Here is a 21,907-nt window from a genome sequence, read left to right as displayed (position 1 = left end):
TAATGTGCATTTCAGAAACAGAGAAAGATATGAATAAAAGAGAAATAAAATTAGAATTAGAAAAAAAACATGTAACACGTAAATATATGTGAGTGCACACACTGCAACACTTCACTGCACTATATTCTTCAGTTTCCAAATCACTTGTAACTGTGCAATATAAATTACAATTTCACAGCAGAAGTTGAACAATACAGCACATACTGCTGTAATTAGTGAATCATTTGTGTATAAAAACAAGACCAAAACAAACAGAGAACATGTTTTGCCAGTAAGAGACTATTTCTCATTATGATTGATTATTTCATTAACTGTCTGTGTTTACTGCAGATTAAGTCAGAAGCCTTGCCTCTCAGACTTTTCATTTCAGCTGCAATTGTTTTCTCCTCATTGTGAGGGAACTGACTCAATATGTACAGTGTGAACTTACAGCCAGCATGTCTCACACAGCAGGAATAATACATCCATTCAGCTGCACAGAACTTTGGGAAGAGTTGGCTGCATCAAGCATAATGGATTTGGTGGCCTCTTACTGATCAAATTCAGTTGTGAGAAAGGTCTCAGCCACTTATGACAACTAAAACAAAGTGCTGTATATAATGAAGCACCAGGGACATATCAATTTGCTAACTTGTTGCAAAATGCTTGCTTAAATAGGAATATATGACCTAAAAGGCACATTGGAGCAAAATACCATTTGGATGAGCATCAATAAAATCCTTCACTTACCTTTTCCTATGGGGGCAGCCAATCCATTAAGAAGCTGAGACAGGGATTTGTTGGGTGACCCAGGAGATTCACATACAGTTAGCGGTTCAGTGCTGAGAATGTCAAACTTCCCAGCCTGGAGTCGAAACTTCTCCAGCTCTTTTGACAAGAGGTTGAACTGCTCACTCTGACTCCGACATTTTTCTTCCAGCTCGCGGACCTTGGCCTGATAACGGTGAGGGACGAGAGTCATCAAGACAGAAATGAGATACAGGGAGAGACAGGCCGAAATAAAAGCAAGAAACAAAGACAGACAGGCAGATGGGGGAGGAAGAGACAAGATGGGGTATAAAGTGCGTATGTATATGAGATACCTATACACATTTATACTATACATCTACTGTCTACACACAAACATAACACATGAAATGAGGTTTACTCTAAGTCATTACAGAAAAGTGACTTTACTGTTGACAGTAAAATATACAAATCACATGCACAGCTACAGAACAATTAATGCTAATAATATTGAAAGTAAAAATGCCTCTTCAAGGCCGAAAGCATACCCTAACTCCACAGTGCCTTAAAGTATGGGGCTGATGATATTCTATGTTTTTCTTACTTGCAAGTAATCCCTTGAAAAGACTAAAACCAACAATGATTTGATCCCACTGACTACTGTATTGTCTGTGGAGCCAAACCCTGTTGTTGCTTACTCTTCTGTGCCACAGAGCTCCGTTGTTCTCCAAAAACTATTAAAAACACAAAAACACATGTGTTTGTCAGCATGTTAGCCACGGCGCTATAATTTATTTTAGGTCAATCGCAAAACATGTACAGTATTAATAGTAGAGTATACTCTACTATTACCATACTATCCTGCTGCTGAAAATACTAATTAGAGCACTAAATATATATAAATCTGTAGCCCAAAGTAAAGCTTGCTAAAAGTACAGTGCCCAGCTGTTGATGCTGAAATGATTTAGTCTTTTTTAATAAATGAAAACATACATGTTGTATACTGTACAGAGCATCTGTTTTCAAAGATTTAAATCTTCATTGACAACTGAGGGTCTTTCACAGTGAAAAAAAAGCGAGTTCAATTGGTTTGAGATCCACAGGCAAGATAGGGAAATTTATAAATATTGTTTGTAGTGATCTTTTCATGGGATTTCCTAACAATGAAAATATAAAATAACACCAGCTGTATACTTTAATAGAAGAAAACATCATTACACACACTCACACAGACAAACTGATCATAATAGGCATTATTATTAGAAATTCCAGGTGCTAGAGCAGGTTTCAGAAGTTGAATGATGCAACGCATCAGCAATCACTTCTCAGTCTGAACCAGAGTTACTCCATAGGACACTGAAGCTACCATGGAATTTTTTAAGCACTGCCCAATACACATCAACACCCACTGTAACTGTTATTTCTATACTATTCAGTTAAAACACTGAGTCCATTTCATGCAGACAAATTGTTGTTAGATATAACATGCTGTTAGGAGACAAACAACCAATAAACTCTGTATAGTAAAAGTATTAGTTTCCATAGCAGCATACAGTTCTGTGCTGTATGGCAAACACATGCTGGATATCACACATGCAATCCTAAAAGGCACAAAGGATCATATTCATCTCTGTTTGCCAATGTGATCCTTTGAAGACAACAGACTCAAAAGCTAATATGTACTGTATTCATCAATATATATAACTGCGATGACAAATTTATGTACTATAAATGACTGAAAGGCTATAATTGTTAAAATACATGTGCAATATATAAAGACATCTGAAAGCTTGTATTTGCATTTTATTTGGTGAACTTAATACATGTTCTGCATCTATTTATTGTACACTTTAAAACTTTTAAAACCTATTTGCAAAATTTGCATTCCTCAGTGTGTCGATGGTCGGTCAGTGAGGCCCCACACTTTCATCTTTAGTTTCATCTAATTTCTTATGGGTAGAATATTTTTCATCAATTGTTAAGTGAGCGTAGCTAAATCTTTCTTCATGATCAAGTCAGAAAAACCCCTAGCTTATGCTGGCAGCTATGTTTGAGCCTGTCAAGAAGTCCTCCGCTTGTGAGTTTGCTTTGAAGGGAAATGTAAAACATTGATGGTAAACCCTCAAAAAATTGCTCTGAAGCATCACTGAATTGTTCTGAATACCAAACACAGTAACACAGTAAATCACTTACAGTGCATGTATGACTTATGTTACATATTTATCTTTTGACTTGTTACTATGTTTAACATCTATTTCTGCTGTTCCATCATCACCATACATCCTGGTCCAAAGTAAACATGTCTGGACAGTGGACTGAATTGACTACATCAAGTAAATAAATAAAAGCAATACTGAAATACCTGCATGCTGTCCAAGTGGTTCTGTATAAGAATAAACACACACCCATACAGTGAAAAGAGATGTAGGAAAGAAATAAAGCATGATTACTCATGTAATCAATCATGCACATATTAAAAGCACAACACTCTTGAAGTTACAGAATACTTTGGTGCCCATACATTCACTCATGTCCTTACAATGCCAATACAAAGATGAAATAACTATCAGTCTATGGCATTTTGTTATTTATGATGTATTCAATATTCAGAAAAGATTTAGATGTGTACATGTAAATTTAACGATATTGTACCAGCCTAGGTTTCCTTTTTAAAACACTGGAGCTGAAAAAAGTGAGGTCAAGTAGAGCAATCACTCAAGATATACACTGGTCCGCCCCAGGGATGACAAGTCCCTTATCCTCCAGCAGCAACCACATAAAAACACACACAGGCAAACCCCAGACGCTCACCTCTAACAGATGGACAGCGCCCTCATGCTCCTTTTTAGCCTCAACCTGAGCCTGGGAAACACAGGGTGCAGTGTTTCAGATCACTTTTATTTTATATTGCAGTTTAGTTTCAGTTTAAAACACTAACGAAAACTGTTTCTAAATCAAAATAGAAACAACCCTTAGTGATTGGGGTGAAAATGGTGGAAAAATGGTGGAAAAGCTGCCATCTCTGTCCACAAGACAGGAGGCTACGATGAAGAATGAAACTTGCAGTTTATTTCTTTTCCTCAGACACCTCTTACGTAACCATACCTTAACTAACAAAACACTGAGTTATGTGACATGAAACATTTATGTGCTTACAATGAACTTAACTCAATTACAGAAGCATTTGGAATTCGGTTTAGTATACTTACCTATGCCTGAGACCATGCATCCCATGGTTTTCTAATACCTGCCCAGGGGCTATGTCCAAGTTATGTCCAAACAGTTACATTCCTTATTTTTTAAATACACAAGTAGATGTGATTTAATTTTCCAGCAAAGCTAAAACCAGCTCTTACATTTAAAGGATTTATTTGTTTTTCTGTTAAATGGATATGTTCACTTTCTGGCAGACAGATTCTGTAGATGAGAAGGCAGATGCCATTCTTATATCTTTTAAATATGACACCCCTGCACAGTAGTTAAAATGTCCTGTTATTTCTTTTTCTCATACATTTCTGATACTTAACTGGTATTGCGTTGTTAATTACCAAAAAGTTTCCATTTTCTTTCTAATAAATGAGACACATAGCCTCAGCAGTAGTACTTGTACAAAAATGTTTCAGAAAAATATAAAACAGAAACATAGAATATTACATATTATTTTTCTTATGGGAACATCTGATGATACAAACAAGTGTTCCACATGAACATAAGAGCATTTGTGGACATACATATAGCTACTTTGCAAGCAATTAATTTAGAGGAATGCAGAGAGCAGCAAGTGTCTGAAAGAAGATAAGGCAGTAATGAGCTGTGGTTAATGAGAGAAAAAAGCTGAGAACTCAGCCTGTGAAAGGCTGACTGTGAAGTTAGAGCAACACTGCCGCAACAGCAACACTGGGGTACACACTCTGTTTCCAGAGAAGACATTGGTGACAATTCTTATCATGCTCACACTATTAGCGATCTCAGCCATTGCTGGCCTTGCTTTGACATTACAGTCAGCTCCAGTGCACAGAAGAGGAGGCCCAACTATCAAATGGTCTGGGCCAGCATTTTGTTTAAGCAAGCCTCTAAAAAGTGTCGTATCTACTTTGGGTTTTGAGTGTTTGATTTCCTCATTTCTAACAAACAGGAGGACTGCTCCTGAAATGTTGGGGTTTGGAGTGTGACAGACAGCTGAAAGATGTAGTTAAGAGGATGTGTCAGGAAAGCTCCAGTAGTGCCAGTGATGACGATAGAGCCTATAGAGAGCACTATTCTTTGTTCTGCTCTTTATAATACAGTCTTTGAGTTGACTTTCACCTTTGTTGGACTGTTTGTATCTCTCAACAAAAAGGTCTCTGGCCCGTGACACAGGCACAGGCTAGACAGACAAGAACGCCCAGCCCTCTAGTGCTGTGAGTGTTATGTAACCTGAGTTCCCTTACCTTCTGAAGAAGGTCAATCTCCTGCTGCTTTGCATTGAGTACAGCCAAGGCCTGCTCATGCTCCAACTCTAGCTGCTGCCTCCGCTCCGCAGCCTCACGCATATGCTGTCCACGGCAGGGAGGCAAGGGTCGAGAGCCAGGGTGAGGATTGTGGGGGGGAGCATAGAGAGGGCTGCTGTTAGTGGAACTAAAATCCTGTGGCACTGAGCCAACACAAAATGCATCTCCAGTCTTCTACTCCACACTCAGAGACAACACAGGTGTTACATGTGCATATACATCACACATACAGAGGCTGTGTATTGAGCTTTAAACCCTTAAAAACAGGAAAGACATAAACTATGCAACACAGCAAATGCCATGTGAGGACATGTTTATGTCAAATGATCCACAGGAGATATCAGAATCAATTTTGCACAAAGGTGCTTATGGATGAGGGCTAGAGATGCTTTGCTGTGAACAAGAAACTAACATCAATCCACAATCAGGTTTGCTGCCCCCTTTAGGTAACAAAATACCTGTTCAAAGTCTGTTCACTGGGACTGTTTGAAAAGCTGTCCTCAGCTATTGTCTTTGCATGATCAATACAGTTTTAAGTTACATGAAAAGGGTGAGCAAACTCAACAGCGTGCTCACTTGTCTGTGGTCATCCATAACAACAAAAAAAGCCATACAATACAGGGGACTGAATGCTAGGCTCTTCATAACACAATATGCCTATGTCATCCAGTCACATCCCTGCTCCCACTATACTGTAAGTGAATATTTGCAACACTGTAAGGTGAAAGAAGCATCATGACATTTTCATGCCAGTAAAAATTAAGGTCTAAGATAGGTAATGTCATCAAACTTGTAGGTGACATTATCATCATGAAGGGTGACCCAGTCTCTCTATCTCATCTTCCTCCCATCCCATCATTGTTAAGCCAAACTCTTTATCCTGCCTCATGCAAAAGTCACATTCCACAGTGCTGTGGCCTTATAGCCAGGTGAACATTCGAATATCTGGTAAGCAGCCCACAGATCAAGGGAGAGAAAAGCACAGCCACTGAGGTGGACAGAAAGCATTCAGAATGGGACTGAACAGGACTGCTCCCTGACAGATGGACATAGCAGTGATACCTTAAAAATCTAGCAGGGGAGAGGGGACAAAGGGAAGTCAGGAGATGGAAGGTAGGACAACATGAAAGGGTGGAATAGGAAAGGAAGGGAGGGGACTGCTCCGAGCTTCTACTCTTTCACAGCTCCTGGTCAGACCTCCCAACACGACACTGGAAGGCAACAGACATTTCAGGGACATTAGATAGTATAGCGGAAGATAACGAGGTGGAGGTAGTGTAGCACAGGTAGGAGAAGAGGTACTGGCAAAGGGTTAGGCTGCGTAAAAACATCTAAATTAGGAGCCCGGGATGGATGGAATACTAAAATTAGAAATGCACACAATCTTGAGACCTTTGCAGCTGGCTTCCTCACCTTGAGCACCTGCTCTAGGTTCTCCAGTTTGCCTTGGAGCTGGTTCCTCTCCCACACGGCTAAATCTCTCTCCTTTGTCACAGCACCAAGGATCTCTTTGAGCTGGGCATACTCAGACTTCACCTGTGCAAATAAGGACAAGCTATTTTTCTCTGTTGCATTGCTACTTTTTGGTGGATTACTGACAATCACTGTAATATGATGTAAAACTATTAAGAGAAACATGGGAATACAGCACACAGGGAATAATAAAACCTATTTCAAGATCTTTACATTAAAGGAAATGCACAATTGCAGACTATAAAATCAGTGTAGTCACTACAGGGTGGTATCAGTGTAGCAAAATGATGCGTTTACTAATTAGTGCTGGAAAATTCACACTAAAGATAGAGGAGAGAGTGTTGCAGAGTCAGCATCTTAAAAAAAGAATTACTTGTTAGGTTGTGGATTTACAATTCATATAGCTAGCTGTCAAATGATACCAATATTTATATATCATGAGATTTAGACTTTCACATTAAATTTCACTGCAACTGTGCACCTCTTTTATGCATTGAATTTAGGCACAATACTATGATCTATGTAGTATAATATTCTATTTCTAGCATTCAAAAGGAGCATGCATTGCATACAGGTCAGACTTGCAGCTACCTGCGAAAAAAGCTTTTAAATATTTTTATAATCCAGTGGCTGTCGACCAAAACATTAATACATTATTAATGTTTTAATAATTTATCTCTAAACCGAGCACTAAGCATTAAGATAAACTAAGCAATTGCAAATTACAGTAACACAGTGCACCAAACCAACGTCAGTGAGGTCAATATTGACATTATTTACAATATTGAAACATGGAATGTGTGACTATATCTCTTTTGACATATTCTTCATAGTATGTTTCCCACAGACCAGTTGTACGTAAGTGGCAGCATTTTTCAATTAACTTTTTAAAAACTAAATCCTAAAGCAGCCATGAATGACTAATAATTCCTCAAGGAGCTCGTTTCAACAGACACCAGCAAAGCAAAGCACAGTGAGTCTGTCCCATGTCCACACAGTAAAAACTATCTGCACGGACAGGAATGACTATCAGACCTAATGTAAACCGATCGAACAAAATTACATTGGATTCAGGAGAAGCAGGTCAATAGTCTATTATGGGTAGAGGGAGGTGTCATTGGTAGACACTCCTAGTTCGCTCAGTGACAACAGGGATCAGAAAACTGAGGTGTGAGTGAGGACTAATCTCTAAGCTGCCCTGCAGAGTGCTGTTCTCATACCCGTCAATGTGATAACAGTGGAGGATTCCTGATTCGAGATCTACCCCAGTCCTGATAAGACATCAATAACCAGCACCCTGCTCTTCTTCAACCACGACACAAACTACCTGCCAATCAGCTCCTTCAGAAAAGTGCCTCCCTATACACAGAGAATGGCTTGGTGCTCGGTGTTTGTTGATCTGCTTTGACTTTGTCAAATCATTTCTGAAGGGATCTAAGGTCTTGGGGCTAAAAGGAAGGTGAGAAAGCTGTAAAAGAATATATGAGCTCTATTTATCCTACATTATAGAGCAAGTATGGCTAAATATGGTACAGAAAGTCACCAGTGTGACAGTGTAAGCCAGAGAGGATGTGAAGAAACAGTATGATATGGTTAAAATGTGCTTTTGATGTATTTAAAGGACAGATGTGAGCTTAAAATCGCTGCATGTGTAAATAGAGCAATGTTAACATGTACCGTACACTGTAACAGAAAAGTCAAAACCAGGTTCTCATTCCTTCTTACCTTCTCATATTCAAATGCCTTTTGGCTATTGTTGAACAACTGGAGGTTCAAGTGATTGTTCTCCTGGAGGAAATCTTGAAGTTCATTCTCCTAGGCAAAAGAGGCACAAACAAAGTGTTTAGATTCCAAGAAGTCACCATGATTAGACCACAGCACAGCACTCAGACCCAGCATGTTGTTAGAGATAGCCTATGCATTATTCATCTGAGGAGACTGCTTGAGGTTGTCTAGTATGTTCTAGAAACAAGACTGAAAGCTGCCATTTTAGCCTACTACAGAAAAATAATAATATTGTCACGTTAGTTTTGATAACACTGTCTTGTATCTACACTGGAATAGAACTAGAATAAGAGAAACTATGAAAAATGCCTTGTTCACTGGAGTTTTTAAATCAAATATGTATTGTGATGCCTTCCTAATCTTACACAAACACACAAATTAAATTCTCCACTCCTTCTTACCAAGTGTGTAGAGCTGAGGGTAAAGAAAAAAAATCATTACAGAGGAGGGAAACTTAATTAAATTACGTCAACAGTCATGAGGCTTGTGGTGCATGCACGTTGTGCTATCAACTGGAGATGTGCAATTCAGTGCAGCTATGGCAGTATGTAGGCCAAGTATTGTTCTGTCAGCTAAGAAACGTACCGACTCACGCACGTTGCATTTACAGTAAATACAGTGCTTCCTAATGGATAGTGATGGTGCCCCTGTGCCAGCTTGCTTATGTTTTACTTATGAAGGATGTTTCAAAGGGTAAATGGATAAAAGAGTAAATATACATTCACTGGCCACTTTATTCAGAACGCCTGTAAAAACCAATGCAATCTAATACAGCAGCTCTGCCATGATTTGTACTTTTACAGTGATAATTTCTGTCAGAAACATGAAAATTCTACTATATGTTGAGGTCACAGTGAGGTCATAGAGTCATAGTCATAGTCAGATTTTTTTAGAGTAAAAGTTTCACGTGTTACAATAGGAAAAATCTGAGGTAAACAAAATGATTGATGGCTGAATTCATTTAGCTGCTTCAGTATCAGGGTCCTGGTATTGTGCATGTTGGCTCACTGTCACGGCTTAGTGGGAATCTTGAGTAGAACAGAGCCATCTGTGCTTTTCCCAGCTAAGTCAAACGTCTGCAGTGAAAATGGCCTGTTGTTTTTAATGAACTTAGTCTTTTTTGATTTGTTGTTTATGTCAACAGTTAATTGTTGTTTGTTTCCAGATGGCACATGTACACTATATATACAGTATAAGGTTGCATTTAAGTAATAGTGTGTAGTCAACCTTTTTTTAGCAAGCATTATGTGGCATTATAACTAAATGTCAAGCCATAGTAACCATATCTATTAAGCATTATTATTTAATATGAATATGTTTATACTAGTTGTATTGCATCTTTCTTATTATGTATTAAGTATAAAGTATATAATATACACATAACACTTAATATTACTGATCTGTTACTACTACTGCTACTACTCACAATACTAATAACAATGATAGTAGTAAATTCTGATATAGACATGAATAATCTGTATAAAGTGCAGATAGGCATACCATAGAGGAGAAACACTGTGAAGGACAAACAATAGCCTAGAGACAGTACAATGGTCACATCTGAGATCTGCTGCTTTTCCGTTGATTTAATTTCTGTCTCATCCAAAAAAACAAACAAAAAAAAGTAATTTAAACCTGCATCAATTGTGTCCAGTCAATTTTAATGCTTCCCATACAAGTACTAGATTGTATTGGCATTTCTATTCATATCCATTGATCCTTCAATTCAGAGCTAATGCGGGCTTGCTAACCCTCCAGGTGTTCATTCAGAAGGACAAACAGCTACTGAAAACAGAGAGCTCACATTATACTATATGGACACTGTTGAGAACAGTGGACTGAAATACTTTACTTGTTGTTGATTTAGGATTTTCAGCATGACTGTCATCCTCATTTTGGGAATGTTTGGACGTGACGGTGTATACTTAGTGATGCAAACCAAACAGTAGTGAACACAGAAAATCTGCTGTTTCTCTCCTGTATTGTTGACATGTTATCATTTTAAACAGATCAGTATACGTCATAATCTCCTGGCAAGACACATTTTTATGGGGAACCTGTGAGCCTAGTGATGTAGAAAAAAAACTGTGCACAATTACTGTGGCCTACATTGAGCTCCTTCTAACATTATTCAGCTCAAAACCAAAGATTTTCTGCTGAGGTGAGGATTTGCCAGGTATATACATATATACACTGGAGATCAAAATTAGACAAAAACCTACAATTTCATAAATATCAAGGTCACTGTTTACTCCTATTTAAAATGATCTAAACAGGAGTAAAATCATTTGTTATTGGTGTTTATTTAGCACCTGGTGCTAATATCCTTAATTATCTGACAAACCCCTTTTAACAGGCAGACTTTGCGAGATGGTAAGTCGTTCTTAGGGATGACAATGATGATCAGCCATAGCAAGAGAAGTTGGTAAAAATCTAAATCTGTGATTTCCAGTATATTGCATCTTCACAAGGTCACAAACTCCTACAAGTCCCCCAGGAAGGCGGGTCGTCCACGATAGACAAGTGTAAGAGAGGATGTCAATAGGCAATCAGTTCAACACTGCAGCTGGAATTGCTCGCCAGTTCAGTGCTGAGCAGGATAAGGACCTGTCTCGTCATACAGTGTCTCAATAAAGTGTCTCAACATTTAAGAGCATTTGGACTGAAAGCCCACTCTCCACCCTTATTTGGGTCCAATTGGACACATTCTGTTTGTCAATGAACTGGGGAAGACTGAACCCAAAGTGTGTAAAGTAGTAGAGGAGGAAGTGTCATGGTTTGAGGAATGTTTTCTCACACAGTGAAACGGGTAAAGCAGTTCCTTGAAACTGAAAACATTGAAATAATCAAATAGCTAGCCAAACCCAATAGGAAACCTCTGGAAAATCCTCAGGAAACCCACTAAAGTCCTACAGGAAGAGTGGAGCAGAATCACTCCAGAGCAGTGTGACAGACTTGATGACAAATGACAGGTGTGCTGAAGCCATTCAAAGCAAGGGTTACCTGGTTACTGCTGTGTTTGAAAAAAGAGAAGACGCAGTTGTGTGCGTTGTCCAGACACAGTCTGACTCAGCCTGATGCGCTGAGCTGAGTGTTTAATTTTGACAAGCCTGACAGATGAGTCAACTTTGCCATTTAACACTTGAGCAAAACAAACATTTCACGTACTTATTGTCTGGTCTGCAGACTCAGGAGATTAGCTTCCTCCTTACTACTGCCTTTTCATAACACTGACAACCTTGAAACGAATGCTAGTAAAGATGACAGTGGGTTATAAACTCAATTTAAGCAAAGATGTCCATCTGTAGCAACATCTACAATATCAGTCAAAGTTATTCAACTGTGCAGCTTAATTGTCCTGACTTCAGCTGCACTGTGCAACCATTTTAATGTCATATACCACAATTAATGTTCAACATTGCACACAGTGAAATATATAGACATCATAAGACATAAAGTATAAGGACAGTAAAATGTTTACTAAAAATGCAAAAACATAAAAAGGACTGAGGTTCTATCTGGAAATTGATTTCTGACATTATTGCTTCTTTGCATGCCATGTGTCCAAGCAATGAGAGATGCCAATCACGCCTTTGACAGAAGGTGTTTGTGTTTACAAGCAGCTCACAATGAAAGCTGACCACAAAAGCAGGGATTTCACACTGGGTACTGAGCAAAATTTGAGAGGCGAGCTCACAGTCAAGTTCTTGAACTTGTTGAATCTGCCGGCTGTCTTCCTCAATATAGATTTTCAATTAACACAGATACATATTTGAGTGACGCTGACACAGCTAATCCTCGGAGCCATGGTAACAGGTCTTAAATGCTAGTGCCAGCATACCCTGCTATCAACCTGATACCCAGGAAGGTGGAAGTGCCAGATGGTTATACCACTGTTTAGTGTCCCTCAAATACCCAGTCAGACTTTGTGTTTATAAAAAAGAGCTAAGCTCACTATGACAGAGCATGGCAGTAAAACCATGTAAAATTACTGTATATTCCTGTATCAGCTGTCAGTCACATATTGTTAAAAATCCACCAGCAGAGCAGCTGCACTGAATTGCTAACAGCTGCACCTAATTCTGTATGTGGACTTCTTACTTTAACCTGAGAAGGAGAGAAACAGACGAGAGAGCGAGGTGAGCCAGTTTAGACCAAACAGGGAGTGACATGACTGTCAACTTGCCATCTCTTCACAATAGTGTTCATCGGTCTTGTCTGCGTTTGCGTCTCTGTTCTTGGAGCTCAGTACAGGAAGAGATAAGAGCTGTGCTGCAGTCTGTAGAGACTAGCCTGCCATTTGTGCTCACCATTTGGGGACAATTTGTCCTTTGGGTAGTTTCCCTTGGACTCAGCAATCTGACAATGGGCAAGGAGGGAAGTACTGCTTTGGGCAGGGAACGTGAGAGGAGGGCAGCAAAGAAAACAGTCCTAATGGAGTGTTTATTTAGGGCAGAGAGTCACACACAAAGACAGCTCATCTTAAGAGGAGCGCTACGGCACATGAGGTGCAAAACATGAGGTGAATTCAAACATCTAGGACCAAACTCTTTAGATTAGTGCTGAATCCCCTGTTTTTTTACCGAAAAACTCTAACTCCAGGATGTCTGCACAACTCTGTTCTTACATCTTCTTCTATAGGTTACAGACATGTATCAATTTTTCTGAACTTCAACTTTCACAAAGCAGTTTTTTTTATCACAATACCCTGTATTGTTTCTTCCAAATCCCAAACCACAGACAGCGGGCCTACAAATGTCTACACAAAAAAATTCCAGTGATTTCAGCTTACATTAAACTCAACATTTTGCTGTAAAGCCCATGGGGATGCCATGAACAACTACAGGAGCTTCACAGAAATAGGATGTCTTTCTTAGAATACACTTAAACAGAGGCTGCACACAGTTCTCCAGCTCAGTATATTGTAATATAGTGATTAGTCATGTAAATGAAACTGTAATGGTAAAACCCTTTCAACTACAATAAAACCATTTACTTAAGCTTTCTGACGCCCTCCTGCTGTAGGAGACAGATTCCTTCTCTTATCTGTGCAGTTGTATATTTCCCACTATAGTAATACACTGTATCAGCGTAACAACTGTCACTGCTGGTCGATGTGTACTGGACATTCAGCCTGCTGCCGGTGGCAAATATGCTGATCCCAAGCAACGTGTTGAAGACATTTAAATAAGTTCAAAGCTGCTGGCCTGCTGCAAGATGTTGGCCGAGGTGGAAAGGTTTTTTGAACACTTCAGTATCCTAAATTCTGCAGAGAGACACTGTAGATGTATTTCAAGCTTTCACTCACAGTACACCAGCTTCCATTTTCCTTGAGTATTGTTGTGTTGTATTACATTACAAGCACTAGCTGATTATGCATTATCTTCTTAGCAAAAATATGCAAACAAACATAAATACACCAACCAACCTGGACTGGTATGATTGAAATCATACCAAATACTTCATCATAGAAGAAAAGCTTCCATAGAGACTAATCTAGTTTGGTTAAATAAAGCTACTTACACAAAGTAGTTGAAACTGCTTTCTACAATAAGTATCAAATTGAAAATCTACATAAATTAAATTATCAAGTAAAATAAGCAAAAATGCCATAAAGAGTTCAGTACGAAATATTACAAAAACAAATTTAAAAATTCAGCTTTCTGGAAAACTCCCTGAACTAAACCAGTCCTAAACAAAACGATCTCATCTCTGTTTGTAGTTTCAATAGCTAACAACACAAAAAATGGGTAATACATATTATACTTGAATCACTGCAAATATGAATGGTGCTGCACAACCAGCAAGCTACTGCAAAATGTGTCAGTATTACTAACTACTAGTTGAGTAGTAGTTCACTACCCACCAACTCTGCCAACCAGTGCTGTACCACTGAACATTCTCACTATCAACAGAGGAAACAGCACTAGGCTAATACAGGACCTTCATTTAAATAATCCATAGATAAAATGTCAAAATGAAACGTGAAAAATAAAAGAAGCAAGGGTTTCCTTTCTTCTCAGCAGGTTCTCTCCACTTCATCTTTTTTCCTTTTCTATGCCTTTTGTCCTGAGTCAAAGCCACTTCTACAGGCAGAATGACATTTCTAGGACACTGTGAGAAAACGCCCTTCAAGCAAAAACAACATATAAAAATACACGACATGTCTAATATATCTCCAACCATTTACAGTGGTAACCATTTCTTAAAAACACACATGGTAGCTCTGAATACTTCAACAACTGCAGTGTTGTACAGAGCTCCATGAACTAATGAGTAAACAAAAGAAACCAATATGGCCACGGTCTCATCATAGCATTATATACTGCACAGTATTTTGTGCATGATCACACACAGAAGATAATTACCCCTCTAAAGAGTATCTCGCATTCTCAAATGTGTTTCCAATGCTAAAAAAACCCAAACCACATTAATGGCAACTTGCACTTAACTGCTCCCATATTTATTTCAATCATCATCGCATGAGAACCAGGCTATCATTACAGTGGACCACCACTCATTTTCTCAGGGGATTTTTGTGTGTGATAACAGCAGGCAATGCTTTCAGGTACAAATCAATTTCAGTCTTCGTCCTTTCACTCAGAGGCCAGGGCATATTTCTGGAGCACTTACCAAAGTCTGACATGTTTGATTCTTTTTCTTCACCTCTGCTTCAAGTGCTTCACACTCCTTCCTTTTGGTACCGATCTCAGTCTCCTGGGGAGAGAAAAAAAGGAGAAGATGGCTGCTGCGGTTTGTCAGGAATAGAAGCTTCTCAGTGAGAATAGGCAGGGGGGTAAGGAGCTTGGGCATTTCATTATTCAGCAGTATTTGGGTGCGTGAGTGTGTGCATGTGTTCGTGTCTATGTGTATACTGTATGTATGTGTGTGTGAAACAGAGCGACAGAGAGATTTCCAAAGATTATCTAATAGATATAGAAAATGTTTTTATTGTCTGGAAACAGACAGGAGGCTGGAAGGATTCCAAGATTCACATGATGAGGACATATTCCTAGAGGGTGTGGTCCTCTAGGAGGAACACAATGAAGAAAATGTGTTTAAAAACCTTCACTGAGTGTGGCCAGTCACAGTTGAACACTAACAAGACTCTTTACAGCCGTGCTGAAAGCTCTGTGATGCTCTACATAAGGCTCCTACGTGCTTTAGAAGGCTAATATCAGCAAGATAACATGCTCCAAATCAACACGCAGATTTTTAGCAAGTATAACATTTACCATATTCACAATTTTAGCTACAATCAGTCAGTATCTAACAGTAAACCGTAAATATTGTTATGTGTTTTAAAAAAAATTAAAGCAACATTTTTATTAACCACAAAAAAACAGAGAAGTTTAAATTTTGCCCCTGCATGTAATGTTTATAAGTAGTTGTAGTAAAGAAATCTAGAGCAGAATCGGCAAACCTGCACCCGCACCGGACCAGCAAAACTTAACATGAACTGATCTACTGCCCTACAACCTACAGTTACAAGTATCTCTAAATCAACTCAACTGAGCTCATCAATACAAGACCTGACATTACCACTAATCAAATATGAGCTCAGAGCTGCTGATGTATAGTGAAGTCAAACGCTTGGGGTGCAGGAACTGTCAGCAAAAGAAGTGATAAATCATGAAAAATGAATAGAAATGCAGTGTTTGTTCAAGCTGAGGCAAAAGCAGCCTCCATAATTTCAGTGTATGTTGTTTTCCCTTTTGTTCAGAACTTGCTCCTTGGCATATATGCGTATGTGCTCCGTCACATCTCTCCAAGCCTGCTCACTTTACACACTGCTGACACAGCATATTTTGTTTGTTGGAAGATATAAGGACGATATTTTGATATTCCCTGGATAAATAAGGGCTGATATTTTGCAATTACATTCCTAAAAAATATGTTTAGTGTTTCCATATGTGCAGGGAAGAAGGAAGCAAGTTAAGATTCATTTACCTGTCATTTACCTAACTAAACTACACTACACACCGTGTGGGATTAAACATTATGAGACCAGCTCTCTACTGCTTCTATAATTGACAACATATTTGTGGTGATTTAGAATAAAATTGGATTGTTGTGTATTATTTTTAAACTTGAGATTTAAGGCTTTTGGTCTAGATTTATTGACTTTTGGTCCTTTCTTGGTGCTGATTTGACTGGGCATTATGGAAGCCAACCTCATGACCAGGTACTACTAATGTATTCCTTTCACTAATAATGTACTGTGTTCAGTCTCTCTTCCGCTGGCTGTGCTCTGCTGAAATGTCTCAAAGTTAAATTTTTAAATGTCTGTTCTGAAATTTAACTCCTTAAAGGTTTACATATGTTAGCATATGTACTGTAGATTGCATCTTCTCTGCCACTTAATAGTATACTGTTCAGTCAGTGCCTACAGTAATATTGCCTCCTGAGGTTTTTGAATGCCTGGTATGTTTCCATCAAGCAGCCTTTCAATGAAGATGACAGCTGAATGCTGTGTTAGCTGGAGTTACAATGAAAAGAAGTTCAGTTTCTTAACTTCAATATGAGATGAGAGCCAAAACAAGAATAAAGTCTGCCTCAATTTCCACAGAGGATGACTTGTTTAGTCTACAGTGTTGTTCTCTGATGGGCTCTCAGACAGCTGCAAATGGGATATCCCCATCAAAGCTGCCTGTGTGTTCAGTCCTGCTCTGGAATTACATCTCTTTGTGACTTCACTCTAATCAACCAAGCAGGAGTGTATATAGTATTGAAGGGTATACCCATTTACACACCCTGTTTATGACATTCATTTAATGCATGGCAAATTGCTGCACTGCTCATATGCTTCAAAATACATGGAAGTGTTACATCACCAACTGGATTTTCTGTTTATAAGCAGACTGAGCTTTGTATAAGTGTACGAGGAACATCCTTGCTACGGATGGGAATGAAAGTGCAGCTGGATGTTCCAAGATTAGCATATAGAATTAAACAGGATTTTATCTGTGTCACTGTGTGCTACACATTCACACACACACACACACACACACACACACACACACACACACACACACACACACACACACACATACTGGTAGCATGGCACCATGTGTCCTTGGGCAAGACTAAAAAAAGCACCAGTGGAGCAACCAGCAGCCCACAGCACACAATGCATGCTACATATGAGGATGCATGAATGTGCACTTCACCGCAGCACTCACAGTTTACTACTTTAAATATCTTTTAAAATTTTCAAATATGTTTTTTTTTTTTTTTATGTTGCTACATCTGCTTTTTATTCCTCTGTGTGAAGACGGGAATGTGACAGTGAGCAATAAGGTCAAAGAACAGAACAAGGAAAAAGCAGAAGGAATAAAGCTTGGACCTTTTCATGATCTCTAACCTTGTGGCATTTCACCCCAAACAAGTGACAGTTGCAATGATTAAATCTTGGACACTTTATCTGACATAGCTGGTCTACCAGTGGTCCTGGTTAACTACAGTACGCGCACCAAATATGCTCTGATATTTCCATGCTTTCGAGGACTATACTGACATGAAAAGTCAACAGAAAGATGTACAAAATAAATGAACATCTGAAGTGAGGATTTTATAGTCAAACAGAAAATTAGGATGTATAGCTAAGATAAAGCTATAAGTCTATGTTCGGTATGTTTGAGATTTACTTCACGTTAGGGTGTGAGTTATAATTGAGAATAAAATGGAACAGTAAGATTTGGCTTTGTAAAGCTTTTACAATAAACGCATTTAACACAACCAGATAACGTTTGTACCATTGATATTAGCCACTGCAGGTTTGCAGCCACACACTATTGTATGTAGTTTGTTTGGAATTTCCCACCTAAAGTGCCACAATTCTTGTTCGCTATACAAAACTATGAAAAGAGTGAAAACAAATAGTAACAGTCCATATAAAATCTACAAAATATACATACAGTACACTTGTATGTTGACTCAAAATTATTTCCTTTGAGTGAATCACACTCCACAGACAGCTTGCCACGTCCCATGTGGGCTGGTTTCTAATGTGTGCAGTTTTCAGAACAAGACGGCTACGACATTGTGCTAACACGCACGATGGATATTTCTCTTACACACTTGCAGACACACGCACTCACTCAAAGACACAGCTCTTAGGCTTGCAGAGGCCCATTTGTTTGGAACACACTTGCCAGTGTTCAATTAAAAATCCCTCTGATAAAAGATTCAAATGGCTGCCATTGTGAGTAATGAGCTCGTGTATAAGTGAAGAGGCGTTTACTGCACAGCAGATGAAGACTGATGAGAAAGACCATCCCCTCAAGATAGATATAGGCTACATTCGTGCTTCAGTGGCACTAATGCAAATGCAGGCACAAGATAGGTGCATTTAAGGCTACTACACTATTTCCATATCTCTCGCAAGTCTGTGCAGTCAAAGCATTTTTTTATGGTGTACTACTATTAATTGTTTCTGAAATACAGTAGTAACCTGTTTACTGTCTTATTCTTAACTGTCACACAAACAAGAAACCTGGTTTCCATAATTGGAGTAGGAAGTTAAAGAAAATTCCTCCTAGAGAATGGCAATTTCTCTGTACACATGTAAAGCTAAATGTATGCAGAATCTATGCAGAACTTACGTCATATGTAGCTGTGTTATAGTGTATCTCTGCAATTATGCTGTTAAAGCGCTGGCTGGCAGTGGGATTTCTAAACCACAACGCTGAACTTCCTCTCCATCATTAGTTTTCTTGGTGTACTACAACAGCATCTGAAACAGAGGTTTAAGCTCATTGATATTGATTGACAGCAGAAATGCACAACCACTGAACTGAACTGAAGGTGAAGCTACCAATCCCAGTTGCTGCAGTCTGTGTCAGTGTGACATGTAGTTATATTTTGAGTTGGCTGTCAGGCTTTGGTGTAGGCTACCATACTGGTACTGGTACCATACAGGCTGCAGACAGTCAAAGCAGCACAGTGGAGTTACTGGATGAAATAGGAGATCATTACATTTACCCCTGCCTGCTCATTTTAAAATTAAGTCAGCCTAACACTGATAGAAAGTCAGAGATGTATAAATGAGTCACTTTCCACAGCATATTGTTTAACGTTGGACAGTTTGCAATAGTGAAAAAGCCTGTTTTTCAGAGCAAATATCTAGAAAAAAAGAAGTCACAAAGCATCTTCTGTCACTATATAGTTAAAATCTGTGACACATGGTTACATTCAGAGAAATCAGATTATTCGTCTGCTGCATGTACCTGCAGATTTACACTAGCCAGGTTACGTCAGTGCATTTAAATTCGTTCCCTGATTAGTTGTGTTACCTGTTTTTTCCCTGCTTACATGAAAGCATGTAAATCAAGTGGGTTTGGGTTGTCCCCAAGAGGGACAACAAAAGTTCAGTTATGTAATTAAGTGGAAGCTGCTGCTAAATTAAAATTATTTTTAATTAATCACAGTTTTGATAATTGATTAACCATCAGTCAAGCAGTGTTTTCTGTTTTCTGAATGTCAGCTGTGTAATAAACGTGACCTGTCCCTGCCTCTCGCCCAATGACAGCTAACCCTAAAGAGGACAAGTGGTTAGAATAATGGATGTGTAATACGTAATTTAAACATCTAATCTAACTATACTAGATGCTACTATACTACACTCAGTATACTATACTAGAACTGAAGCAAGTGGACAAAAGGAGGCAAGAAATGAACAGTCAGGGTTCAGCTAAGCTCCCTGAATACAGTCGTCTTGGTGTTCAGCACCATGGAGAGCTCCCATGGGACAGCGCAACAGTAGGGTCATTTTGGCCGCCCACATCATGTAGAGCAGGGGTGTCAAACTCAAACTCGCAGTGGGCCCAAAATTAAAAACTGGGACAAAGTCGCGGGCCAAACTCAATCTTTATTGAAAAATTCACTGCAATTGTGCATGTTTTCCCATCTCTCCAGATATGTAATGTTAAACCTTTTCATAGGGAAACAAAGCTTAGTTTTGCATAAACACTGAATCTGGAGCAAGTAAGTATCTTTAGTCTTTTGAGTTCCTTTTTAATAAAAATCTTTTCTCAAAGGCCAACATCAAAACAAACATCCAACAAAAACAATTATAATAATTTACTTCAATAAAAAATGGAAAGGAATCTTTCAACTATTGCCAGTCCATGACTTGGAGTAGAAAAAGTGCATAAAGACAGCATTCATTCAAGCTCAGTTTGCTACACTCAGATCACCTGGCATCTCTTTTTAGATGCAAGTGCATCAACGTCTGGGGTTAGGCTCTGAGCTGACGAAATCATGAAAGTTTGGGCACGGAGTTGGAGCAGTGTGTCGGGGAGGAAACATGGAAACTGTGCAGCACCCACAGAGTTCTACTTTGACTTGAGCGTGTTACTACACTGGAGTTCAATCAGCTCCATTTGGAGGTTGGTTGTTGCGTTTTCCACGTCAACAGCAAACGGATTACTGAGCAGTTCAAATCTGCATTTCTGGGCTTCAAAGTCGGCAAGTGTAGTATTAGTGGTGTACGCCCTATTTACTTTACATTTGATATGATCTTGTGGGTCAAACATAATTACATCGCGGGCCAAATCACCTCTGATGTAGAGTAACCCCCGCAGTCCCAAAGTGTCACCAATTGTAGATTCTTTGTCTAACTGACTGGTGAATTTCTTAAGTCTTTGACATCACTTTGTAAGCTTTCCAGCTTTATGTAACTCAATAACTCTTGATCTGAAAGCTTATTTTGGCGAGGCATGGCTCACATAAGCATCTTCTTCTTGTGCGGAACAAACTCTTAAGGTTTGAGAGTTTTTTTTTCAGTCAAAGTATCTCTAGTCCACATCCTCAAAATAATTTTCTTCCATGCATCCTAATACGTGACTAGTAGGTTTTTATGGTTGTTCTCAATAATGACACAAAAGATCGGAATTTTCAGTTATTATTTTAGGCATAATATTTGTTTATACTCTTGAAGATCAGATCACATTTGATGACAAATTAATATAGAAGACCATGAAATTCCAACTGCCACTGTATGTGGTGTCCTTCAATTATTTTTGTTCCTGCTGAATCTTCACTGTGAGTTGAATGCACAGCAACATCTGAGAAACTAGGTTTACATATTCTCATATTATGTCTGCAATGACTAATTAACACAGGAGGCTTTCCCGATCCTATTCTCAACGTTCGGCCTTCTGATCCTTTATAGTTGGGAAAGCTCTGTGTATAATCTCTGGCGAGCAGGGGTAACCTCATTACTCTCTCTCTTTCGCTGTCTTTCTTTCATCCGTTGTTGTGTTGAATATGCATGATGCGTAATGATGGGTAATAATCCTGCCTATGGCTGAGCAAAAGAAAAAATAAAATAGAAAATAGAAAATTCTATCCAAACAGCAAATATCTGTGGAAGATACCAAATAAAGAGGGAGATGACAAGACAAAGACTTGGTCTAGCATGAGGTTTAAGG

General features: G+C 38.9%; 1 protein-coding gene across 18 annotated transcripts in view; it reads right to left on the bottom strand.

The window, feature by feature from the left end:
• rimbp2 (RIMS binding protein 2) overlaps positions 1–21,907 on the bottom strand; it is a 76,593-nt gene that overhangs the window by 22,771 nt on the left and 31,915 nt on the right. For 10 of the 18 annotated variants that reach the window (XR_003297703.1, XM_026344098.1, XM_026344097.1 and 7 more), the window contains 8 exons: positions 15,108–15,191; positions 8,415–8,504; positions 6,630–6,752; positions 5,157–5,261; positions 3,538–3,588; positions 3,089–3,109; positions 1,425–1,460; positions 730–934 (listed from right to left, as the gene is read on the bottom strand). Coding sequence is in view for 14 of the 18 variants with exons in the window: in XM_026344098.1 (XP_026199883.1) it covers positions 730–934; positions 1,425–1,460; positions 3,089–3,109; positions 3,538–3,588; positions 5,157–5,261; positions 6,630–6,752; positions 8,415–8,504; positions 15,108–15,191 (715 nt within the window). In the remaining 4 variants the exon portion in view is untranslated. Of the gene's footprint in view, positions 1–729; positions 935–1,424; positions 1,461–3,088; positions 3,110–3,537; positions 3,589–5,156; positions 5,262–6,629; positions 6,753–8,414; positions 8,505–15,107; positions 15,192–19,078; positions 19,084–21,907 lie in introns of those variants that run through there. The other 8 variants (XR_003297704.1, XM_026344111.1, XM_026344101.1 and 5 more) reach the window with 4 other exon arrangements.

Source organism: Anabas testudineus, chromosome 9, assembly GCF_900324465.2.
Source record: "Anabas testudineus chromosome 9, fAnaTes1.2, whole genome shotgun sequence".
Lineage (NCBI taxonomy): Eukaryota > Metazoa > Chordata > Actinopteri > Anabantiformes > Anabantidae > Anabas > Anabas testudineus.
This window is presented reverse-complemented; position numbering and strand designations above follow the sequence as displayed.